The sequence below is a fragment of the Temnothorax longispinosus genome, chromosome 12, assembly GCF_030848805.1.
Source record: "Temnothorax longispinosus isolate EJ_2023e chromosome 12, Tlon_JGU_v1, whole genome shotgun sequence".
In the NCBI taxonomy this organism is placed as follows: domain Eukaryota; kingdom Metazoa; phylum Arthropoda; class Insecta; order Hymenoptera; family Formicidae; genus Temnothorax; species Temnothorax longispinosus.
This window is the reverse complement of record NC_092369.1, coordinates 2,568,720-2,589,352: the sequence shown is the minus strand read 5'-3', so window position 1 is coordinate 2,589,352 and position 20,633 is coordinate 2,568,720. Positions and strand designations below refer to the sequence as shown.

General features: G+C 44.0%; 1 protein-coding gene across 4 annotated transcripts in view; it reads right to left on the bottom strand.

Annotated features, from left to right (window-relative positions):
• Argl (Argininosuccinate lyase) overlaps positions 1–20,633 on the bottom strand; it is a 336,643-nt gene that overhangs the window by 235,839 nt on the left and 80,171 nt on the right. For all 4 annotated transcript variants that reach the window (XM_071794501.1, XM_071794503.1, XM_071794504.1 and 1 more), the window contains exons 3-4: positions 14,678–14,764; positions 14,439–14,522 (exon numbers count right to left, since the gene is read on the bottom strand). In XM_071794501.1, the coding sequence (XP_071650602.1) occupies positions 14,439–14,522; positions 14,678–14,764 (171 nt within the window). The remainder of the gene's footprint in view (positions 1–14,438; positions 14,523–14,677; positions 14,765–20,633) is intronic.

Below are 20,633 nucleotides of genomic sequence, written 5' to 3'. Positions count from 1 at the left end.
CCGACTGATGCTCTGTTATAATCCCATTATTTTCCAAATACGCTTCAATTTGTTTCTTAACTACTAATTCTAACACCTTCTCATATATAGGGAGCATATTGACAGGTCTATATTCACTCGCCTTTTTAGCTTTCTCTACTTTTGGGATCGGTACAATCGTGGATGTTTTCCAGCTCGGAAAACATCCTTTTACTAAGGAACTATTTATAACATCAACGAATCTTTTTTTTGTTACCAGAAACGACGATTTTAATATATCACTACTTATTTCCTCTTCTGTGCCTTTTTTCCTTGGTAGTTCCATGACCACTTTCTCTAACTCCTCTATGCTAATCATCTCGAATTTTTCCATAATTTCTTTACTTTCTATATTATATGTGACTCTTTCATCTGTATCTTTTATGGACCTTATTACACTATCAATACTTTGTATATAATACATGTTAAACTTATCTGCTATATTGTCCTTCAATATTGTCTAAAATTTCAAAATCTACCTCCTCAACTTTTTTAGTGCCCATTGGTTTTCCTCTAACTATTTCCTTCAACGTTTTCCACATAGCCGTAGGGTTTTCCTTATTACCATCTATCCTACTTTCATAATATTCTTTTTTCTTTTCTCTAATTAATTTAATTACTACATTTCTTTCAATTTTAAACTGCAACCAATTTTGATCCGTATCGTCATACAACGCCTTACCATATGCTTCATCTCTCCTAGCCGCTGCTTACCTTATCTCGTCCGAGATTTTTTTTCTTCCCATATTTTCGGAATTCGAAAATTTTTCTTAGGTGTTATAATGTCCAGCGCATCTACTATATTGTCAACAATTTTCTTCGCCTTTACATTGACATCGGCATCTATATCTTGGTCTTGCTCCATTTTCTTTCCTATCAGACTAACAAACTCATCTATATCAAATTTACTATAATCCCTACTACTGAATAGTTTATATTTATTCTCGTCTATACTCATATTAAATTCGACTCTTAACCACGCATGATCTGTTATTTTAGGCTTATGAACTACTTGTACTCCTACTCTATTATTCTAGAAAAGCAAATCTATCATTGTTTGACTACTCCTCACAATCCTTGTCGGCTTATCAACATACTGTTTCATACCTAAGCTCTGCATCATCGTTTGTAGCTTTTTTGTATAGAACAAATCTATCATAAAATCTATATTAAAATCTCCTATTACCATACAATCTCCCCTAATTATTAGTTCATCCACGACATCCTCTAGGAATCTCACAAACTCACCATCTGATGCACTCGGTGAGTGATACACCACCATTATCACACCTTTAAATGACTTGTCATTTACTCCTATCGCCGCACACCAACAATTCGCAATTATCTTTTTTTATCAAAACTACCTCATACTTAATATCCTCTCTTACATACAGTACAACACCTCCTGTGTTTCTATTTATCGCATCTAACTATACTGTAGCCCCGCACACTCACTTCACTGTCTTCAATTTCCGCAGTTAATCTAGTTTCTGACAATGCTACAAACGCAGGGTGCATTTTCTTCATAATTTGGTGTTGTATCTCATCTCCATGCGCAATCAGACTTTGCGCATTTGTGTATAATAACATTTCCTCTTTCTTCTGTAACTGCTACTTAGTATCTTCCCAACCGGCTCTCCTCTTCTCCTCTTGTATCATCCTCTTAAATGTCGGACACTCCGGATCAGTTGCGTCATGCTCGTCACTTATTTTCAGATTGTAGGTTTGAATTTTAAGTGCACAATTTATACACTTTTTCTTTGTCGACGTACACTCAGTCGCTCTGTGGTTTCCTGCACACCTGTAACATGCTTTATCTCTGGTACAGTTTCTTGCAATATGATAGTATCCCCAGCATTTGAAGCATCTTTTAACATTGACAATACCGGACATTTTCTCCATCCTATATTCAGCTTTCCCTTGCCCAGTATTATTTCATGGGTTTCCTCATCTGCTTCAATTATTACAGTACCTTCTTCTTCCGGCTTGACTTCCATCAATCTTCTTCTCTTTAGTTACTCTCTTCACTATCTGCATATGAATTCCTTCCTTTTTTACTTCCATTTTGTTCTGCTTTTTAATTGCAACAATTAAGTCATTATCATTTAAATTCATTTCTTCCTCTCCGATACCAACAATTTTAATCTTAAGCTTTGATCGCCTCGACTCCGTAACGTTGAAATTCTTGCCCAGCCTATCTTGCATTGTGGCTTTTAACTTATCTCTTTCCTCTTCAGTCTCACACCCCAAAATCACTGCTCCCTTACTTCCTTTCTTTAACTTTGTTATTCCCATATCCATATTCTTGATGTCTACCTTCTCTTTTATCATCTTCTTAGTGATCTCACTCTCCTGTTGCACCTTAGGCTTAACAATAATAATATTTTCTTTCTTCTTTTCTTTAGTTACTTCACTATAGCTCCTCTGCACTCCCCCTGTCGATCCACATACTCCTCCCCGTATCATACTTCTCAATTCTTCCAGTTCTTTCTTAATGTCTCTCATCTCTTATACTCAGCATAATCAGTGTCAATCATATTTGCATTAACGCCCGATATCACGGATATCGCTCACACTCCGTGGTTTAAGAACACCCGCTACATATGCGCTGCATAGGCGTTGCCAACCTAGTTTCTTCAGATCCCCACCGGTGTCGTCAAGTTACATGCAGGTGTCCAGGCACGTAGACAACGAGACGCAAAGAAAAGACCAGAGAAGCGGAAACCAGGAGCATGCGCAACAAAGCCGATCCTCGCCAGATTTGAGTTCAGCCAGTTTGAGGTTAGAAATAGTGTGATTTTTCCACGGAAATATCAGGCTATTAGGTTACCCGGGAAGAAAGACTTCATATCAATCCTCACGAGCAACAAAAAACTCGCTCAAGCCTAGAACAAAACAGCCCGAAGGCATCTTACGGCAGAAATGCAGTTCAACGAATTCAAGAGCAAGAACATAGCGTGACACAACCAATACTTACTCCGAGAGAGAGAAAGAGAGAGAGAGAGAGAGAGAGAGAGAGAGAGAGAGAGAGAGAGACAGAGACAGAGACAGAGACAGAGACAGAGACAGAGACAGAGACAGAGACAGAGACAGAGACAGAGACAGAGACAGAGACAGAGACAGAGACAGAGACAGAGACAGAGACAGAGACAGAGACAGAGACAGAGACAGAGACAGAGACAGAGACAGAGACAGAGACAGAGACAGAGACAGAGACAGAGACAGAGACAGAGACAGAGACAGAGACAGAGACAGAGACAGAGACAGAGACAGAGACAGAGACAGAGACAGAGACAGAGACAGAGACAGAGACAGAGACAGAGACAGAGACAGAGACAGAGACAGAGACAGAGACAGAGACAGAGAGAGAGAGAGACGGCAAGAAACTTATACTAGTTGTATACGTGGATGATGGGTTGGTTGTTGGAGCAACTGATCCATAAGGTTTAGAAGTTTTTCTTAGAGATCTGAAATCGGAATTTTCAAAATAATCTTAAAAGAAGCAGAGTACTTTTTAGGACTTGAGATTAAACAAAAGGAAAGTAACATTAAAATAAGTCACAAAGCTTATGCAAAAAGAATTCTTGAGCGCTTTAATTTCGTAAATTGCAAGCCAATCTCAACGCCGATGCTGAAGAGTCCTGAAATTTCCAGAACAGGAAAAGATGATATCAAGGAGCACAAGTTTCCATACAGACAAGCAATCGGTACACTGATGTACCTGATGCTTGGCACACAAATTTTGCTTACAGTGTGGGATTCTTGTCAAGATCACTCGAGAACCCATCTGAAGAAGATATTGTTCGAGTCAAGAGAATATTTCGATACATTGCCAAGACTATCGATTTGGGGATAGTTTATTGTCACAACACAAATAAAGGCATTCTAGAATGTTTCAGTGATGCAGATTTCGGAGGATATACAAAAACTGGTCGATCGACTTCGGGAGTAGTTGTCACATACAGAGCTGTTTTGTGGTTGAGTCACAGGCAGGCGATGGTAGCTACTTCGACAACAGAAGTGGAGATCGTAGCTGCAAATGAAGCGGCTAAAGAAGTTATTTGGCTGACCAAATTATTCGAAGGCATCGTGAAATTAAAGCAAGGTCCGGTTCTTCAAGTGGATAACTCTGCGGCAGTAAGATTAGCTCAAAATCCGGGATTCCACCGTAGAACAAAACATATTGCGATCAAGCACTTTTTCATTTTCATTCGAGAGAAGATAATCGAAAGAAGGCTAGGCATTCAACAAACTTCAACTGAGGAACAAGTTGCGGACATCATGACGAAGTCTCTACGCAGAATACGTCTGAAAATTTTCTGCAATTGAATGGGACTTTCATAAAAAAAAAGTTTTTTTTTATTTTTTTGTTTGATGTTCCAAGGATACTGTATTAACTTTAAATTAATAAGGAAAAGTGTTAAAGTAGAAAGAGATACAATGTATTAATATAAAGTAATGTGTCCACCAAGAGAGGGCACCGAGTACAGTCGAGTTAGAGACAGAGAGAGAGATTCAATTAGAGAGTACATACATACAAAATTCGTTTCACTTTTTCATACAAAATATTGTAAGCTTTATAAATAAAGTGGCTGTACTATCTGGTCAATGTAAAGCAAATAGTACTCTGTATAATTGCGCACCTAAACGTGACGTCGTTAGTTAACCTGACGCGGTTAAATAGAAACATCCTTAACAGACCCTTGGATGGGAATACAAAGATACACTTAGATTTTACTTTTTAAAAGTAGTTGCATAGCAATTATTATTCAAAGTAATATATGAATATATGTATTCTGTTTGTAATTAGCGCAATTTAAAGATTTCATATATATACATATATATATATTTTTTAATGCATATCACTTGGGTTAAGTTAGGTAACGCAATGTTGTGATATAATAATTTTGTTAAAAAGAAATATAAATATTATTTTGAAAATGACAAAAGATAATATTGCATAAAAAATATAGTATTTCCGCAAAAACATTGCGATAATATTTCAATTAGTTATTTTAGGCTGAGTAGCGTATTTTCACAAACAAAAAATATTTTTAGTTTTGTATAGCCAAAAGTAAAATAAATCGCGCTGGTTTCTTTCCTGTATGAAGTTGAGTAAATGAAGACAAATCTTGTTAACTCTTGACATAACGTTCGAGCGTGTGTTTAAGAACACCAAACGGTTTAGAGAATTTTAAATATCCTATTTCTTTGTTACACACTGTTTGAACTACGGCATTCATCAAAAATTGGGGTCCATTCCGAGCCATTTGGTACGGGTTTTGCGAACCCGAAGTGCCCGAGCACACCAGTACCGTAATCCACGGCAGCCCGCAAGGTCTGTCGTGGACCGGGGAGTTCTTCGGGACTCGCGAGGTAGGCGGCCTCTATAAAAAGTCCGCCCGGTCGGACGGGACCGTGAGGGACGAGCCGGCTAATTCCGTTACCCGGCCGTTCTAAGGGAAGGAAAACCCTGACAGAAAACCGGGGGACCGGCTGCCCTGCTTAGGAGTCTGGCTTTGGCGAACCAGTCTCCAACAGCCGGTAGGGGAAGGCGATCCTGACTGCAAACGCCCGGTCGGCCGGGACCGTGAGGGAGATTGTGATTCTCCCACCGGCCAACCAGCGGGGTGAGCCTTCCTCCATCCATTGCACGCTGGTGCTCCGGCAGGATGGGGGACAGTCTCAGGACTATTGCACGCCGGTGATCCGGCAGGTCCTGGGACTGCGGGCCCACCGGGGGCTGTCCGGGCCGCTCGGAAATGATCCGAGGTCGGGGCCAGGCAGCCCCGTGGAGAGGACCCACCGGGCCGCCCGGACGTTTCCGGGTTAGGGCCGGTGGTGTCCTACCGCCGGACGTAAAGGCCGGCGGCTCGTTTTAGAAGCCCGTCGGTGGCACTGGATGTGGGAGTACTTTGTGCCCCACCTCTCGCGGGCAGCGGGGGCCGGGATCGAGCTTGCTCGGCCGGTTCCCTCGTTGTGCGCGGGGGAAATGGCGGGGGCTCTCCTGCCGGCGTTGGCCGATAGGCGGTGCCTCAGGGGTCGAGTGCGGCCTCCGGGGTCCTTCGGGGCTACCGGTGGGGCGTCCTCGATACGGGTTTGACAAACCCGGGGATACCCGAGCAGGCTGGGCTCGATAGGCTTGGAAAGCCTAGAAGAGATGGAAAACTCCGAAATATAACCTATTTTTTGTCATTAATGATGGGTCCAAAAAAAAGGAAGATTGTACCGCCCCAGGGTGACCGGACACCCAGGGGCCGGCGGGAGAGGGTGTTGTCCCAGCCCCACCCTTGTCGTTACCGGCGATGGGCTACCCTGCGAGTCTGGCGCGAGCTCGCAGGGCGAAATGGCGATTGTGGCCACATTGGGGAGTAAGGGAGAGCACGGGGGATCAGTGACGCCGCCTCTAACTAACCTCAGGGACAGGAGGGATCCTGATGAGGAGATATGGAGACAACAAGACTTGATGGACTGGGGTGAGTTTTTTGGTAAGATAAAGGCCTCCAGAATGCTCCCCGAGATAGATGGGTTGCTGGGTGAAGGATCTTTCACTGAGGTGACATGGTCATATCATGAGCAGATAGCGGTAGAAGTAACTGCTCTTGCAGTCAGGGAGCTGGCGAATTGTATCACGGTTTTGATGACACAGTTACGAGCGCTACAAGAATCGGAGAAGCTGCGTTCATAGAAGTTACGCCTCCAGAAGCAGAAGATGGAGAAACTGGAGAGGATGCTGGCTATGGCCGATCGGCGAACCTCTCCCGCCGGTTAGAGCAGAAACGCGAAATGCCTTGATCCAAATCAGGGTGCATTCGCGCTTAAGGGGCAGGGTGTTGACGGCCTCCATGGGGGAGTTGCCGGGTGAGAGCGACTCTCCTATGGAGACCGAGGAGGAGCCCTCTCAAGTGGGAACGAGGGATGCGGCCATTCAGGTTGCAGTGCCCTCAACGGTGGCATGCGACGTCGCCACTCAGGCGACAGTGCGCAAGAAGGACAGGGGGCAAGACGCCCCTGGTAGGGGCGAGTTCGGGGATCGGGGGCTCGACGCGGGAATTAGCTCCCGCGTCGATGCCCTCGACTATAAGGTGGACGTCCTGGTGAAGGAGATACGCTCTCTCACCAGGCAAAGAAGGAGCGCCCCTCCGGCCAGGGAAACTGGCGGAAGGGGTGTGTCCCAAGAGGGGAGAACGCCCAGGGTGCTGCCTTCCCCAGTAGTGTGGGTGGATGCAACTGGGGGTAAGGAGGGAGGGGGCGCCGCAGCCCCTGCTCCTTTTCCTGCTGGGCGAGAGCCTGGTGGGGGCGGAGGCGGGGGGGGGCGGGACGCGCCGTTAAAAAGAAGAAGAGGGCTAAGGCTGCGGAGCCGGCTCCGCCCAAGACGGCGGCGGTGTCAATCACCGTCCCTGAGGGCGGGACGGTCTCGTACGCTAAGGTCCTCAGGACCGCGAGGGAGAGGGTCCCCCTCGCGAAACTAGGAATCAGCGGCGTCGGCTGCCGGAGGGCTGTCACCGGGGGCATCATAGTGGAGGTCTCTGGTGACAGCTCGGGGGATAAAGCGGACCTCCTGGCGCAGAGCTGCTGCGCTGGCGGGGTCGGGGGTGCGGGTCGCCAGGCCCGTCAAATGCGCGGAGCTGCGCGCGACGGGTCTGGATGACTCTGTCACCTAAGAAGAAGTGGCGACCGCTATAGCCGCAGCTGGCGGATGCGCTGTGGGGGACGTGAGGATCGGAGAGATTCTCCGTCCCCCAAAAGGAATAGGAATGCCTTGGGCGCAGTGTCCGGTGGGTGCTGCGTCCGAGGCTTTAAAAAGGGGAATCCGGGTGGGCTGGAGCAGAACCAAGTTAGAGTTGCCCCAGACCCGGCCCTTGAGGTATTTCCGGTGCCTGGAGGTAGGACATGTCTAGGCCCGGTGCACCTCCTCGGTGGACCGCAGCGGTCTTTGTTACCGCTGCGGCGTTAGCGGCCACCGAGCCGGCCGTTGCACTGCGGCGGCCCCGAGATGTTCGCTGTGCGCGGACTCGGGGTTGCCCGCTGGGCATCGGCTGGGTGGGGGGGCTGGGTGTTTCCGCCCGGCGACGGAAAGGGGGAGGCAGAGGCGGGCTCTGAGGAATAGGACCGCTTCTTCCGCCCCCGGGTTGGGAGCGGGAGGGGGATACGGGATGGCCTGGGAGCCCCTGGACTCCCGGCCGCCCCGTCTTCCCAGTTGACAGTAAAGGGCGGCGGGTCGGGGGGAACTCGGGCGGGGTCCCCAAGGGGTCCTCGCCACAAGCGCTTCTCCCGGTCCGCATGGGGGTGGGGCCGGGGCTCGGAGGCGGAGGGGGGGGGTTCTACCTGCCCTTCACGTGAGGACGCGAGGGGGGGAGGAACCCGTCACTCCGGTGACGGTCACTCTTCCCCTCTCTCGCCCGGGGGCGGGTGTGCGGTCGGGAACTGCCGTGCACCCGTACGTTAAAGCAACCCCGGAGGGAGGGGTGGCGGATGGGGAGGTCGTCCCCAAGTTAGATAGCCGACCGGCCCTCCAGCCGTTGGGCTCGGCTGGGGGTTAGCTCCGGCGCAACCAGCTTAGAGCCCGGAGGTCGGGGGGCATGGACGGTCGATGGCGCGGGGGGGGGGATGGCGGACGAAATGCGACGCGATACCCGTTGCCTTTTCACCGCAAGGTAAAACGCGTTGAGAGGGACGACCGAGGGGTTTTAGTCGGTGAAAGCCCGACATAACCACCCGCCCCACCCCGGGAGCGGAGGTATCCGTATGGATTTTCCCTCGTAAAAAAAGGTTTAGGAACTACACGAATCATAAAACATTGAAGCTATGCGTGTAAAATATCTACGGTTATGACCAAACACTAAGGCACAATGGTTATACTTAATGTTAATAACATGTTAAACATAAATGTCAAAACATTGCTATTAAATTGTATTGTTTACAAACCTTTAAGATAATACATTGGAAAATTTCGACGAGTGGCGTAAACAAACTCTTTGTATACGCAACCGCTCACGTGCGCTATGCAGCTGCAACTAACATAACATTTGACGATCATCAGTTACCAACATGAGGCAGTAACATATATAGAAAAAAGATGTCGCGTTTAATAGCTTGGGGTCTCATATTGGCCACCTGTCTCATATTAGGCATCTTTACTCTACTGTTTGGCAAAAAGTCTCAATCGGCGCAGGCATCTAAATAATAAAATTTTTTCGGTATTTTTCATTATTTGTGTCATTTTTCCTTTTTTGTTTATTTACATTGGTTTTACTTTCTCTCCGCCAGTTTTCTATATTCTTTAATTCATTTTTACTTTCATAAGATATAACAAATGTGTTTCTTTCCTTTTATGATTCCTTTTTTAATGGAGTGGAGGTTTTAACATAACATGCGTTAAATTCTAATTCGGATGGAAGAATGTTACTGCTCAATTTCGTACTTTTTTGAAGAAGCGATGGAGAAACAGTAAATGATATAGATGTTTCAGTTATCTTAATCTCATTATTAATCAGATATATTTTTTTCCTATTTTGTTTAATAAAAGTTGTTTTGTACTATCATTTACTGTAATTTGTACATCATTTTTCGTCGTTGTACTGACATGAGTGATGTTTTGTTACACATGATGTACGTTGAACTTTGTATCTTTTCTTCGATGAATACAGATTTAACGGTAGAATCTGATTGTGATATTGTAATTTCAGGGTCTGAGATTATATTTTTAATTTTACTGTGTTCTGCGTATGCTAATAAAGAGTGAGAACAAGTGTCCATAGGCAAATGGCCCCATTTTTTTCGCATAAACTATAATCGTATTAAATCAAATGTTTATTAATGATCCGAAGTACACATACACATAATTAACGAAGCGTCTTGCTCCGAGGATACCATTTGAAAAACTATGGTACTACTATCCTCAAATGCAAGAATGCAAGAACTTGGTATTACTATCCTCAAATGCAAGAATACATTGGTATAAAAATATATGCGCAGATGTTATGTCGCAACATACAATTAATTTTTTGGCTATACTACGTGTGCATCAACTGTCACGTAGCTATCTAAAGAGTGTCCTAATTTGTACATTTCTAATTGTTAACTAGTACATGCAATAAAAAGGATCCATTCCTATTGGATGTATTGAACCAACCCGCTCTTCATATTTGGCAACACGTAAGTTAATAACTAGATTCGTACTTTCTAAGCCAAGGCGTATGTCTACTTCCAGCTACTTCGCTTTGCGTAAAACGTGTTCATATGGTATAGTTGCCGTTATTTTATCACCAAATTTTATTAACAATTCTGCTTGTTTAGCTCACCAAACCGATGCAGGTTTATTAGCATTGACGAGGTAAGCAGCAACTTTCTGATGTAAGTATCCGGCCAGAAATCTTTTTCGTTTGTGGGTAACTTTTGTATCAAAGTCTGTTACCAAAAATTCAGGGTGGAGTTTCGAAAACGGTGCACCTCCAATTTTGATGAAATTTTGTGAAAAGCTTTGTTTTAAATTAAAATGAAAGCCCTTAAAAGGAATTTTGGCGACTCCTATGATAAAGCCATTTTTTAAGATAAAATAACAAAAAATATAGGAAGATCTTCCCACGCATACACTTTTCATCCGAACCGATAGTACAAGATCCCGAACTACATCGACCTTCACCCATCTGTTTTCCTAATAAAAGGTATTTTTTATCAAACCTAATAAATAAACAAACAAATCGCAGATGGGTTGCCTAATTAAATCAGCTCAAGGCTACCCTTAATTAAAAATAATTTAATTAATTTTTTTTATTTCTACACTCATTTGTATTCTCAAAACATTCAATACCAATCGAAAGTACAAAGAATAAGTAGAAAGGAAAAGTTAGGTTGCCTATCTTTTACTGCTCCCTATTACCGGGTTGCCAGGTATAAACAGGTGAGTTGGTATTACTAATTTACACTCATCTGTTTTCTTTAATTGAACTATACAAAAAATAAAGATAATTTTATTACGAACACAGTGGTATTAGGTTGCCTAAGCAAAATCGATCAAGACTTGCGGTTGCCGCGCTTTAAAATAGTACAGGAAAATTAGGATTTTTCTGCGGAATAATTCGCATGTAGCTAAATTCTTGCATGGACCTTTATTTCGTCGTTAAAAACAATATGTGAAAAGTCCCCATTGATGTGACCCCTGCTAAAAATTTTACAGAGGGTCAAAGGTAAAGAAAAACAGTTTTTCGCGAATATTTCTTTATTCATTAGTCCTACGGCAAAAATAGTTATTACAAAATTTGTAGCTTATAAAATTCTCTACAAAAAATGTTGTATAAGTTTTTTTGTACAAGCAATACTTTTCACGTAATAAATTTTGCAAGATATGCGCTGAGCGGGAAATTTAGCGAAGCGCGCTGACAGACGTCAAATAAATTGAAGCGTCGGCGTCGCACGCGCGCACTAAAAATGTCATATCTTTTGAACGAATCATCGTACAGAAATGATCAAAGAATCGTTGAAAAGCAGAAACTTTCAGCTTTTTAATGCAATTTGGTTCGTTATTCTATGATAATTTTTGAAAATTCTACAATGGTTTAAACAAATTGTTACATGCATTTTTTGCCTTTTTTCATAAAATCAGCCACAAGTAGGTTCCAAATTGTTAAAAAAAAAATGCCAGCAGGATATTACAGTATATACTTCATACTTTGACCCTACCAGAGGAAAAAAATTACAAAAATTTTTTGCTTTAAAATCAAGCAATTGACATTTTCAGTAATTTTTAAAATTTTTGATAAAACGTTAAAATTAAAATCGTCATAACTTTGCGAAAAATTGCGCTAGAAATAACAATAATATAACAATAATATACAAGTAATGCATGTAACAATTTGTTTAAACCATTGTAGAATTTTCAAAAATTATCATAGAATAACGAACCAAATCACATTAAAAAGCTGAAAGTTTCTGCTTTTCAACGATTCTTTGATCATTTCTGTACAATGATTCGTTCAAAAGATATGACATTTTTAGTGCGCGCGTGCGACGCTGACGCTTCAATTTATTTGACGTCTGTCAGCGCGCTCCGTAAATTTACCGCGCAGCGCATATCTTGCAAAATTCATTACGTGAAAAGTATTGCTTGTACAAAAAAACTTATAGAACATTTTTTGTAGAGAATTTTATAAGCTACAAATTTTGTAATAACTATTTTTGCCGTAGGACTAATGAATAAAGAAATATTCGCGAAAAACTGGTTTTTTTACCTTTGACCCTCTGTAAAATTTTTAGCAGGGGTTACATCAATGGGGACTTTTCACATATTGTTTTTAACGACAAAATAAAGGTCCATGCAAAAATTTAGCTACATGCGAATTATTCAGCAGAAAAATCCTAATTTTCCTGTACTATTTTAAAGCGCAGCAACCGCAAGTCTTGATCGATTTTGCTTAGGCAACCTAATACCACTGTGTTCGCAATAAAATTATCTTTATTTTTTGTATAGTTCAATTAAAGAAAACAGATGAGTGTAAATTAGTAATACCAACTCACCTGTTTATACCTGGCAACCCGGTAATAGGGAGCAGTAGAAGATAGGCAACCTAACTTTTCCTTTCTACTTATTCTTTGTACTTTCGATTGGTATTGAATGTTTTGAGAATACAAATGAGTGTAGAAATAAAAAAAAATTAATTAAATTATTTTTAATTAAGGGTAGCCTTGAGCTGATTTAATTGGGCAACCCATCTGCGATTTGTTTGTTTATTCATTAGGTTTGATAAAAAATACCTTTTATTAGGAAAACAGATGGGTGAAGGTCGATGTAGGTCGGGATCTTACAATTAGACTACGAGGTTTATGCCCACCCCCCTGGTTGCGGGGGAGGAGCGGTAGCCCCTTCTATCTTAAAAAATGACTTTATCATAAAAGTCGCCAAAATTCCTTTTAAGGGCTTTCATTTTAACCCAAAACAAAGCTTTTCACAAAGTTTCATCAAAATCGGAGGTACGCCGTTTTCGGAACTTTATCCAAAATTCAAAAACACAATCCCTATATACAACAGGTTTCGAGAACAATTTACCATCTATTATAGCACCGCGCTCGTTACAATATCCTTTAATTTAGGTACACATAGCATTGTGTAGATAAACGTTTATAAACTCTATCACTTTTAAACGTCATAACACACGGAATATTAGTTTGAGAATAAATGTTTTTGCTATAATATGTGACCATACACGTCTTTTTAGCGTCACGTATTGTTTATCGCTGTAAATAAGGGATTCAGGTTTCCTTGCTTCCCATTTCTCAGTGGAACGGTAAATATTTACCCTTACAAACCCTCCTTCAATGACTTTCTTCTTCACATATATTGTAGGGAGCACTCTCCTGAGTGACCTTCAGAAAGTTTTAGCCGTTATCTATTAAAAAGTTATGAACAAATATAATTGAAAAATATAACAGTTTGTGTCAATACTAAGTGAAGTAATTTGCTAATATGTGTGTATAGACAGTACACATGTAGGCGGGGGAGGAGCGGCAACCCCTCTCTTGTAGGCAGAGGTGGGTTGATATGGACCTCGATTTGCGTGGAAAGTTGAAAACCCGAACTGTACAATGATAGACCTCGTTTTGCTCTATAAGCAGGGGTGGGGCGGGGTGGGGTGGATCTCACTTCGCGAGATGATTCTCTGGACAGATTGGATGGTTTTCTGGACAGCATTGTATTTACCATGCAAAGCGAGATCCACCCCACCCCCACCTCACCCCTGCTTATAAGGCAAAACAAGGTCTATCATTGTACGGTTGGAGTTTTGAACTTTTCACGCGAACCAACTCTACTCCCACCCACCCTTGCTTATATGTGTACTGTTTATACATATATCAGCAAATTACTTCTTTTAACACTGACACAAACTTGTATATTTCTCAATCTTTTTTTGTTCATAATTTTTAAATAAACAATGACCAACGATTAAGTTATAAGGAAAAGTTACTGAGGATCATGTCCTTGACAACATATGTCAAGATCAAGATCATTGGAGGTGTCACCTCTTATCTTCATTTTTATCTTTTTTTTATGCTAACTATTCTCTGCTTTAACAAAAAGACTTTTCAATATATTAACGATTCACTGGTTTAAATGACTTTCCTTTATTCATACATCACTATTTCTACATACATATCAGTCGTTTATGCCTTTTATAATATTTAAAATAACTGCTATATTTTTCCAACTTTTTTATTAATAATTTTTTAATAAAGAACGAGCGAAGGCTAAAACCTTCTAAAGGTTACTCAGGAGGGTGTCCTCTGTAATATATGTGAAGGAGAAGGGGTGTTCATAATGGTAAATATTTACCGAATTTTTTAAATATAATGCAATTAATTAATTAACTTTGTATCAGTAAAAAATTAAAATGTAAACTTAGTAGATTATGTTATTATCAACATACCGAAAGTCTTCGTTCGTTGGCACTGTGTATATCCTCATCTTCGTGATTTATAATAAATTTGCTATTGTCCCATTCGTCTTGTATCTAATTAAAGTTTCAAATTCTTTATTTTGATTATAATACATAGCTATTTAATATAATAATTATTCTTTGTTACATGATAACAAAAAAAAATGTTGTGTTAATCTGTAATACGATAAAATCAAATTTTTGGCAGTATAAATTTAAAAAAATAATACCTGTTTAAAAGCCACATTTATAAGTTGCATCTCTTCCTGTGAGAGAAGATTGATCTTGCAAAGAGCACGCGCATAAGCTACGCTTCCCTGAAAATAATTACAGATAAACCTTATTAGCATCATTTATGAAATAATATCCTGTTCAGATATATTCCTGATTTATCTACATTTCTATTTATCATAAAATGTCAATTATATATTTTTATTGTAAGCAATATGATAATTGTTGTAACTATCGCTCAGAACGCTTTGGGATGTGGCGAGATGGGCAGGAAATGATCTCTTTTATTTTTTTAAACACTTTAAGTACTCTATTTATTCTATATGTAATGTATATCACACTTTGTATCGTAAACCGTAATCGACGTCTGAACACAACAGTGATCGTGGCTCTTATGAGCATCCATGATGCCCGCACGCACGCGAGGCGCTTCGAGCCGCGCCGCCAACCGGAAGCTGCCCTCTAGAAGGGCGGGAGCACATCGCTCGTACAAAGCCTTCTCACAACAATAAGGATAATAAAGAATAATATTTTATGTGTGAGGAATATATAAATAACACACAAATAAACTCTTACAAAAAACTTTTTTAAAAAAAGATAAAAGACGTCAAGTAAAATATATTGCAAAAATGATAAATATAACCAAAACAGTAATTGAAAAATTTAATTAAACAAAGAATTAGAAATGAAAAGATTCTAACATCTGCTAACAATTAACTAGTATTAATTAATAGAGAAAGAAAAGCGGGTAAATATGCATACAAGGTCGAACCTTACCGATGACCTTGACCTTGACATATGTTGTCAAGGTCACCTTTCTGAGTGACCTTCAGAAGGTTTTAGCCGGCGGTCATTGTTCATTAAAAAGTTATAAACAAAAAAAGGTTAAAAAATATAGCAGTTAGTTTGAGTACTAATAGACATAAATAATTGATATTTATGTGGAAATAGTATATGTATGGACGAAGGAAAATTATTTAAAGCAGTGAATTGTTGATATATTGAAAGAAAAGTTATTTAAAGTAGAGAATAGAGAGTATGTACTTTTAAAGCGCCTCAACTAACCTATGTAGGTTAGTGACGCGCTTCAAACAGTTAAATACTTTTAAAACGCGTCACTAACCTATATAGGTTAGTTGACGCGCTTTAAACACTTAAAAATTTTTAAAGCGCGTGACTAAAGTGATCACTTTCCGCCCTAGGGAGAAAAGTGGTTACTTTCATCCCGCTAATGCCGTCCTGGCGTGAAATTGGTCACTTTCGTCCCTCTCTACAGGCATGGAAAGCGAACTTTTCGTGGAGGTGTTGTGAAAAAAATATTTCTTAACATTTCTATAAAAATATTGCAACAAACATTTTAAAATGATTTCAGAAATATTTTAAAATGGTTTAAAAAAACCTTTTGTTGTAACATTTTTAAGAATATTTTAAAAATGTTTTAAAAATATTTATAAAAATGTTCTTTTTTATCACCCAGACAATATTTTCTTAAATATTTGAAATATATTTTTGAAATATTAATTTTTAAATCTACATATTTATTGTTTTATAATTTTGTTCCAAAATACTTAAAAGATATTTTTAATTTATTATATACATACATAATTATTGGTTTTATAATCCTTTCTTAAGTATTTTGGAAATGTTACAAAATATTTATAATTAAGAAAAATGCATGGTAGCGCATCTTTTCATGCTAGTTTGCAACGACGTCGCTAGGCAGCGCATAATGGTAAGACTAACTCGTAAGTTTTCAGATGGGTGCTAATATAAGGGGGAGATCTCAGTTGCGCGCAGAATAAATCAGACACAGCAGGTTGAATCAATCGGACACAGTGACAATCGGACACAGTAGAAAACGGACACACGGCGGTTACAATCGGACAAAGTAGGAAACGGACGCACCCTCTCGTGGTGGACCACCTTGGCGTGGTGAGAGGGCTCCCCGTTCAGATCCGATGGGCTATGTCCGGTGGCCTCTGCTTCGCAGAGGCCGCCATGGTGGCTCATCGGTGAGGTGCGGGGTTTAAGAGTCCACCCTTCCTGCCGCCAGTCTACGGACTAGAGTGGCGGGAAGATCGGAGGCCCGGCGACTCCCTAGGGGCTGGTCTTCGGACCAATCCCAATCGCCGGTAGGAGAAGGCGACCCCGACTTCAAACGCTCGGTCGGCCGGGACCGATAGGAAGGAGTTTCTACTTCTCCCGCCGGCCTAGAGAAAGGACACCTCGATAAAAAACCGTAGGGTGAACCCGAATCACTCGACCATTGCACGCCGGTGCTCCGGCGGGTCGGGGAATTCGGATCCGTCACGGAGGGAAGGCTCCCTCTTGTCCATTGCACGCCGGTGCTCCGGCAGGGCAAGGGGGATATGCCTTTGGGGGATCTGTGGCTTAGGGAGGGTTGTACTCCGTTCCCGAGGCGGGCAGAGATGCCGTCTCGCCGAGGGGACGGGAAGGGCCACCTCAATGCTTCCCTGATGCCGGTGCTCCGGTGGGAAACGAGGTGGTCAACCCTCTTTCAGGGTGCCCCGGTACGTGGTGCCGGGGCAATCGGAGGAGAGGCCCACATCGGCGGCTTGCACACCAGGGTCGTGGACCCACGGTGCCGCCGGCGCGGAGGGTCGTCTCGGGCCGCTCGAAAGTACTTCGAGGTCGGGGCCGGGGCGACCTGGGTGGGAGACCCGTCGGGCCGCTCGGACGTATTCCGAGGTCGGGGCCGGCGGGTCTAGCCGCCGGACGCAAGGGCCAGCGACGAGTTTAGTTAGCTCATCGGTCGGTGATCGCTACAACTGGGGGGGGTCCCTGTGCCCTGCCCTTTCGCGGGCGGTGGCGGGCCGGGATCGAGTCCGCTCGGCCGGCTCCTTCTCCCGTTTGTCGGGCGCGGGAGGTGTATGGTGGGGGCTCCCCCTACCATAAGCCGACCAATGAGCAGGCGGGGTCGTCGGTGCGGAGGCCACCTCGGCCGGCGACTCGTGACTTCAGGCTGGTCGCCACGGCGGGCAAGGTCATGGGTGGGTTGCGACACCCTTGGCCCCATCCGTCCGTGGGGCCCCCCGCTTGGCAGCACCCGCTGCGGTGCCCCGGGTGTCGGAGCCCGGGGACCCCTGAAAGCCCACGGTGCGTCGGCTCCTTGATGGGCCCCGCCTGTGGGTGTGTAAGGGGCTGGAAGCCAGTGCCCCTGTTGAAAATTCCGGGGGCCCGAGCCATAGCCACCTCCCTTGAGGGAACTCGGAGGCGCCGGTTGGTCGGATAGCTTTCCGGTCGGTCGGCGAGGGCACGCCCTGGGTGGTGGAGCCGCAGCGGGGAATGGGATTGAAACAAAAATAAGCAAAACTTTAAACCCAAACCCCACGACGAGCTTAGGGAGTAAAAGTGGCAACAACTGGGGGCCGGACACAGGCCGGGACAGAAATGGAGAGTGTGGGAGAGACAGTGGTGGGAAACAGCGCCCTCAACATTCAGGGCGAAATACGCCCGGAAGCAGCACACAACACACCTGCTGCAACAGAGGACGCTGATGTCGACATGACTGAGCAAATCCCTCCTAGTCCGTGGACTATCGGAGCGGGGGCGAAGCCAGTGGACAGGAGCCGGAGTACCGAGAAAAATGAGGAAAAGGAACGTACCTCTTCCTCTTAACGAAAGAAATCAAAGGACCGAACTAGGTCCAGAGCGGGAATTAGGGACAGCTGGACTGATAAATTCCCTGACGGAAAATTCTGGGCCGAAAAGACCCAGACACAGGAGGAATCCAACGCGGACGAGAATGATAGCGTAGAATATGTCTCGTCGGAGGAACCGATACCAACCTTTGATGAGATCAAGGCCCTAGGTGGCACAGGTTCGGGAAGAGTGGGCAGACAAGTTACGACGGGAGCGCGTCGAATATGGCTTAACCGCTCGCTAGAAAAGCAGAAAAAATAGGCGGAACAGGACATTGAGGACGTCCAGAATCCGGGGTTCCCGCGGTTCTAACTAGAAAGAGGAAAGAAAGGGAACGGGATGCGTTGAAGGAACTGTGTACGATTCCCACCGTAGAGATGCTTAACGTAATAATAGAAAAGCTACAGTGCATCGACAAGGTGATAGGTAAGTGCTCCAATGTAAACGGAAGCATGAAGGGCGTACTGAATGGTGCAGCGGCTACAATAGCAGCGGCCACAAACCATTTAGCGACACGGCTCTCTGATCCCCTGGTAGGGGTGAGTGAGTCCTGATTGCGCACATTACAAATCGGACACAGCAATATTTCCCGATCGGACACGGTGTCGATTGCACACGGTGCCGATCGGACACGGTGTCGATTGCACACGGTGCCGATCGGACACGGTGTCGATTACACACGGTGCCGATCGGACACGGTGTCGATTGCACACGGTGCCGATCGGACACGGTGTCGATTGCACACGGTGCCGATCGGACACGGTGTCGATTGCACACGGTGCCGATCGGACACGGTGTCGATTGCACACGGTGCCGATCGGACACGGTGTCGATTGCACACGGTGTCGATCGGACACGGTGTCGATTGCACACGGTGCCGATTGCACACGGTGCCGATTGCACACGGTGCCGATCGGACACGGTGTCGATTGCACACGGTGCCGATCGGACACGGTGCCCTAGGGGTGTAGGCGGGGGGGGCTCCGCCCCCCCCCCTGCACCCCCCTGTGCACCTGGTGGTGTGAGTTGGGTTGATGCGTGGAGCGGGGGGGGCTTCGCCCCCCCCCCCCCCCCCCCCCCATGGACACGCCTTCGGCGTGCCCGGTAGGCAATGTATTAAGTACATGCGTGGGCGGGGGGGGCTTCGCCCCCCCCTGCACCCCCCCCATTGTGTAAGTAAACCCTGTGTGCAATTGACATCGTGTGCAATCGGCACGGTGTGCAATCGGCACCGTGTCCGATCGGCACCGTGTGCAATCGACACCGTGTCCGATCGGGAAATATTGTCGTGTCCGATTTGTAATGTGCGCAATCGGGACAATCCCGTAGGGGTCAACAGAGACATAGAGGTAGAAGACTTGAGGAAGAGAATCACGGAACAGCAGAGGGAGTTAAGAGACTTGCAGGAATTAAGGCAAGAGAACGTGCAGTTGCAGCTGCAAATCACGCAATTGCAGCAACAAACTAGAATGCTGCAGGAGCAAATGGATTCGCAACAACAGCAAGCGCGAACAGAAGAGACAGCGCCTTCCCCACTCCCCAAAAGAGGAAGAAAACAAAGGCGGAAAACAGCCAAGATCACGGACTCCTCTGAGAGCGAGGAGTCGGATTTTGATATGGCTGAAGAGGAGGACGAAGGTAGGAGGGATGAAGTCCTGCAAGAGATTAGGAGGGATGGCGTGCCGGAGGCACGGAGACCCCCAATCATAAGGGTCTCAAAGGTGATCGACAAGGCGACACCACCGGCGGTTGAAGCACGATCGACGAAGATATGGATACCGACCGCATGGGCGTTGACAACACTGTTGCCAATGTTAGAAAAACGGTCAGCAAGGAGGAAGGACTATATAAATCTGGAAGAGAGGCTATATAAATCCCTCTCTCAAAAAATTACGGAATTAAGGTGATCCTAAAGCTGTGATCCTAGCCGGTTTTTTTCGGTTTTTTTCTTAGCACTAATCTTTTAATTGGCTTTATAGAAATGCAAAATTCTTGTCTAGAATTAAAGTACGCATCAAAATCTAGGTCATGGTGGTCGAATTTATATGTGGTGGTCGTCACGTATAACAAAAAATATTAATTTTTTTTCGTTTTTGATATAAATTCGACCACCATGACCTAGATTTTGATGCGTACTTTAATTCTAGACAAGAATTTTGCATTTCTATAAAACCAATTAAAAGATTAGTGCTAAGAAAAAAACCGAAAAAAACCGGCTAGAATCACGGCTTTAGGACCACCTTAATAGGCGAAATAAAATTACAGGTTATTCCGCCGCCGCCAAAAAACACC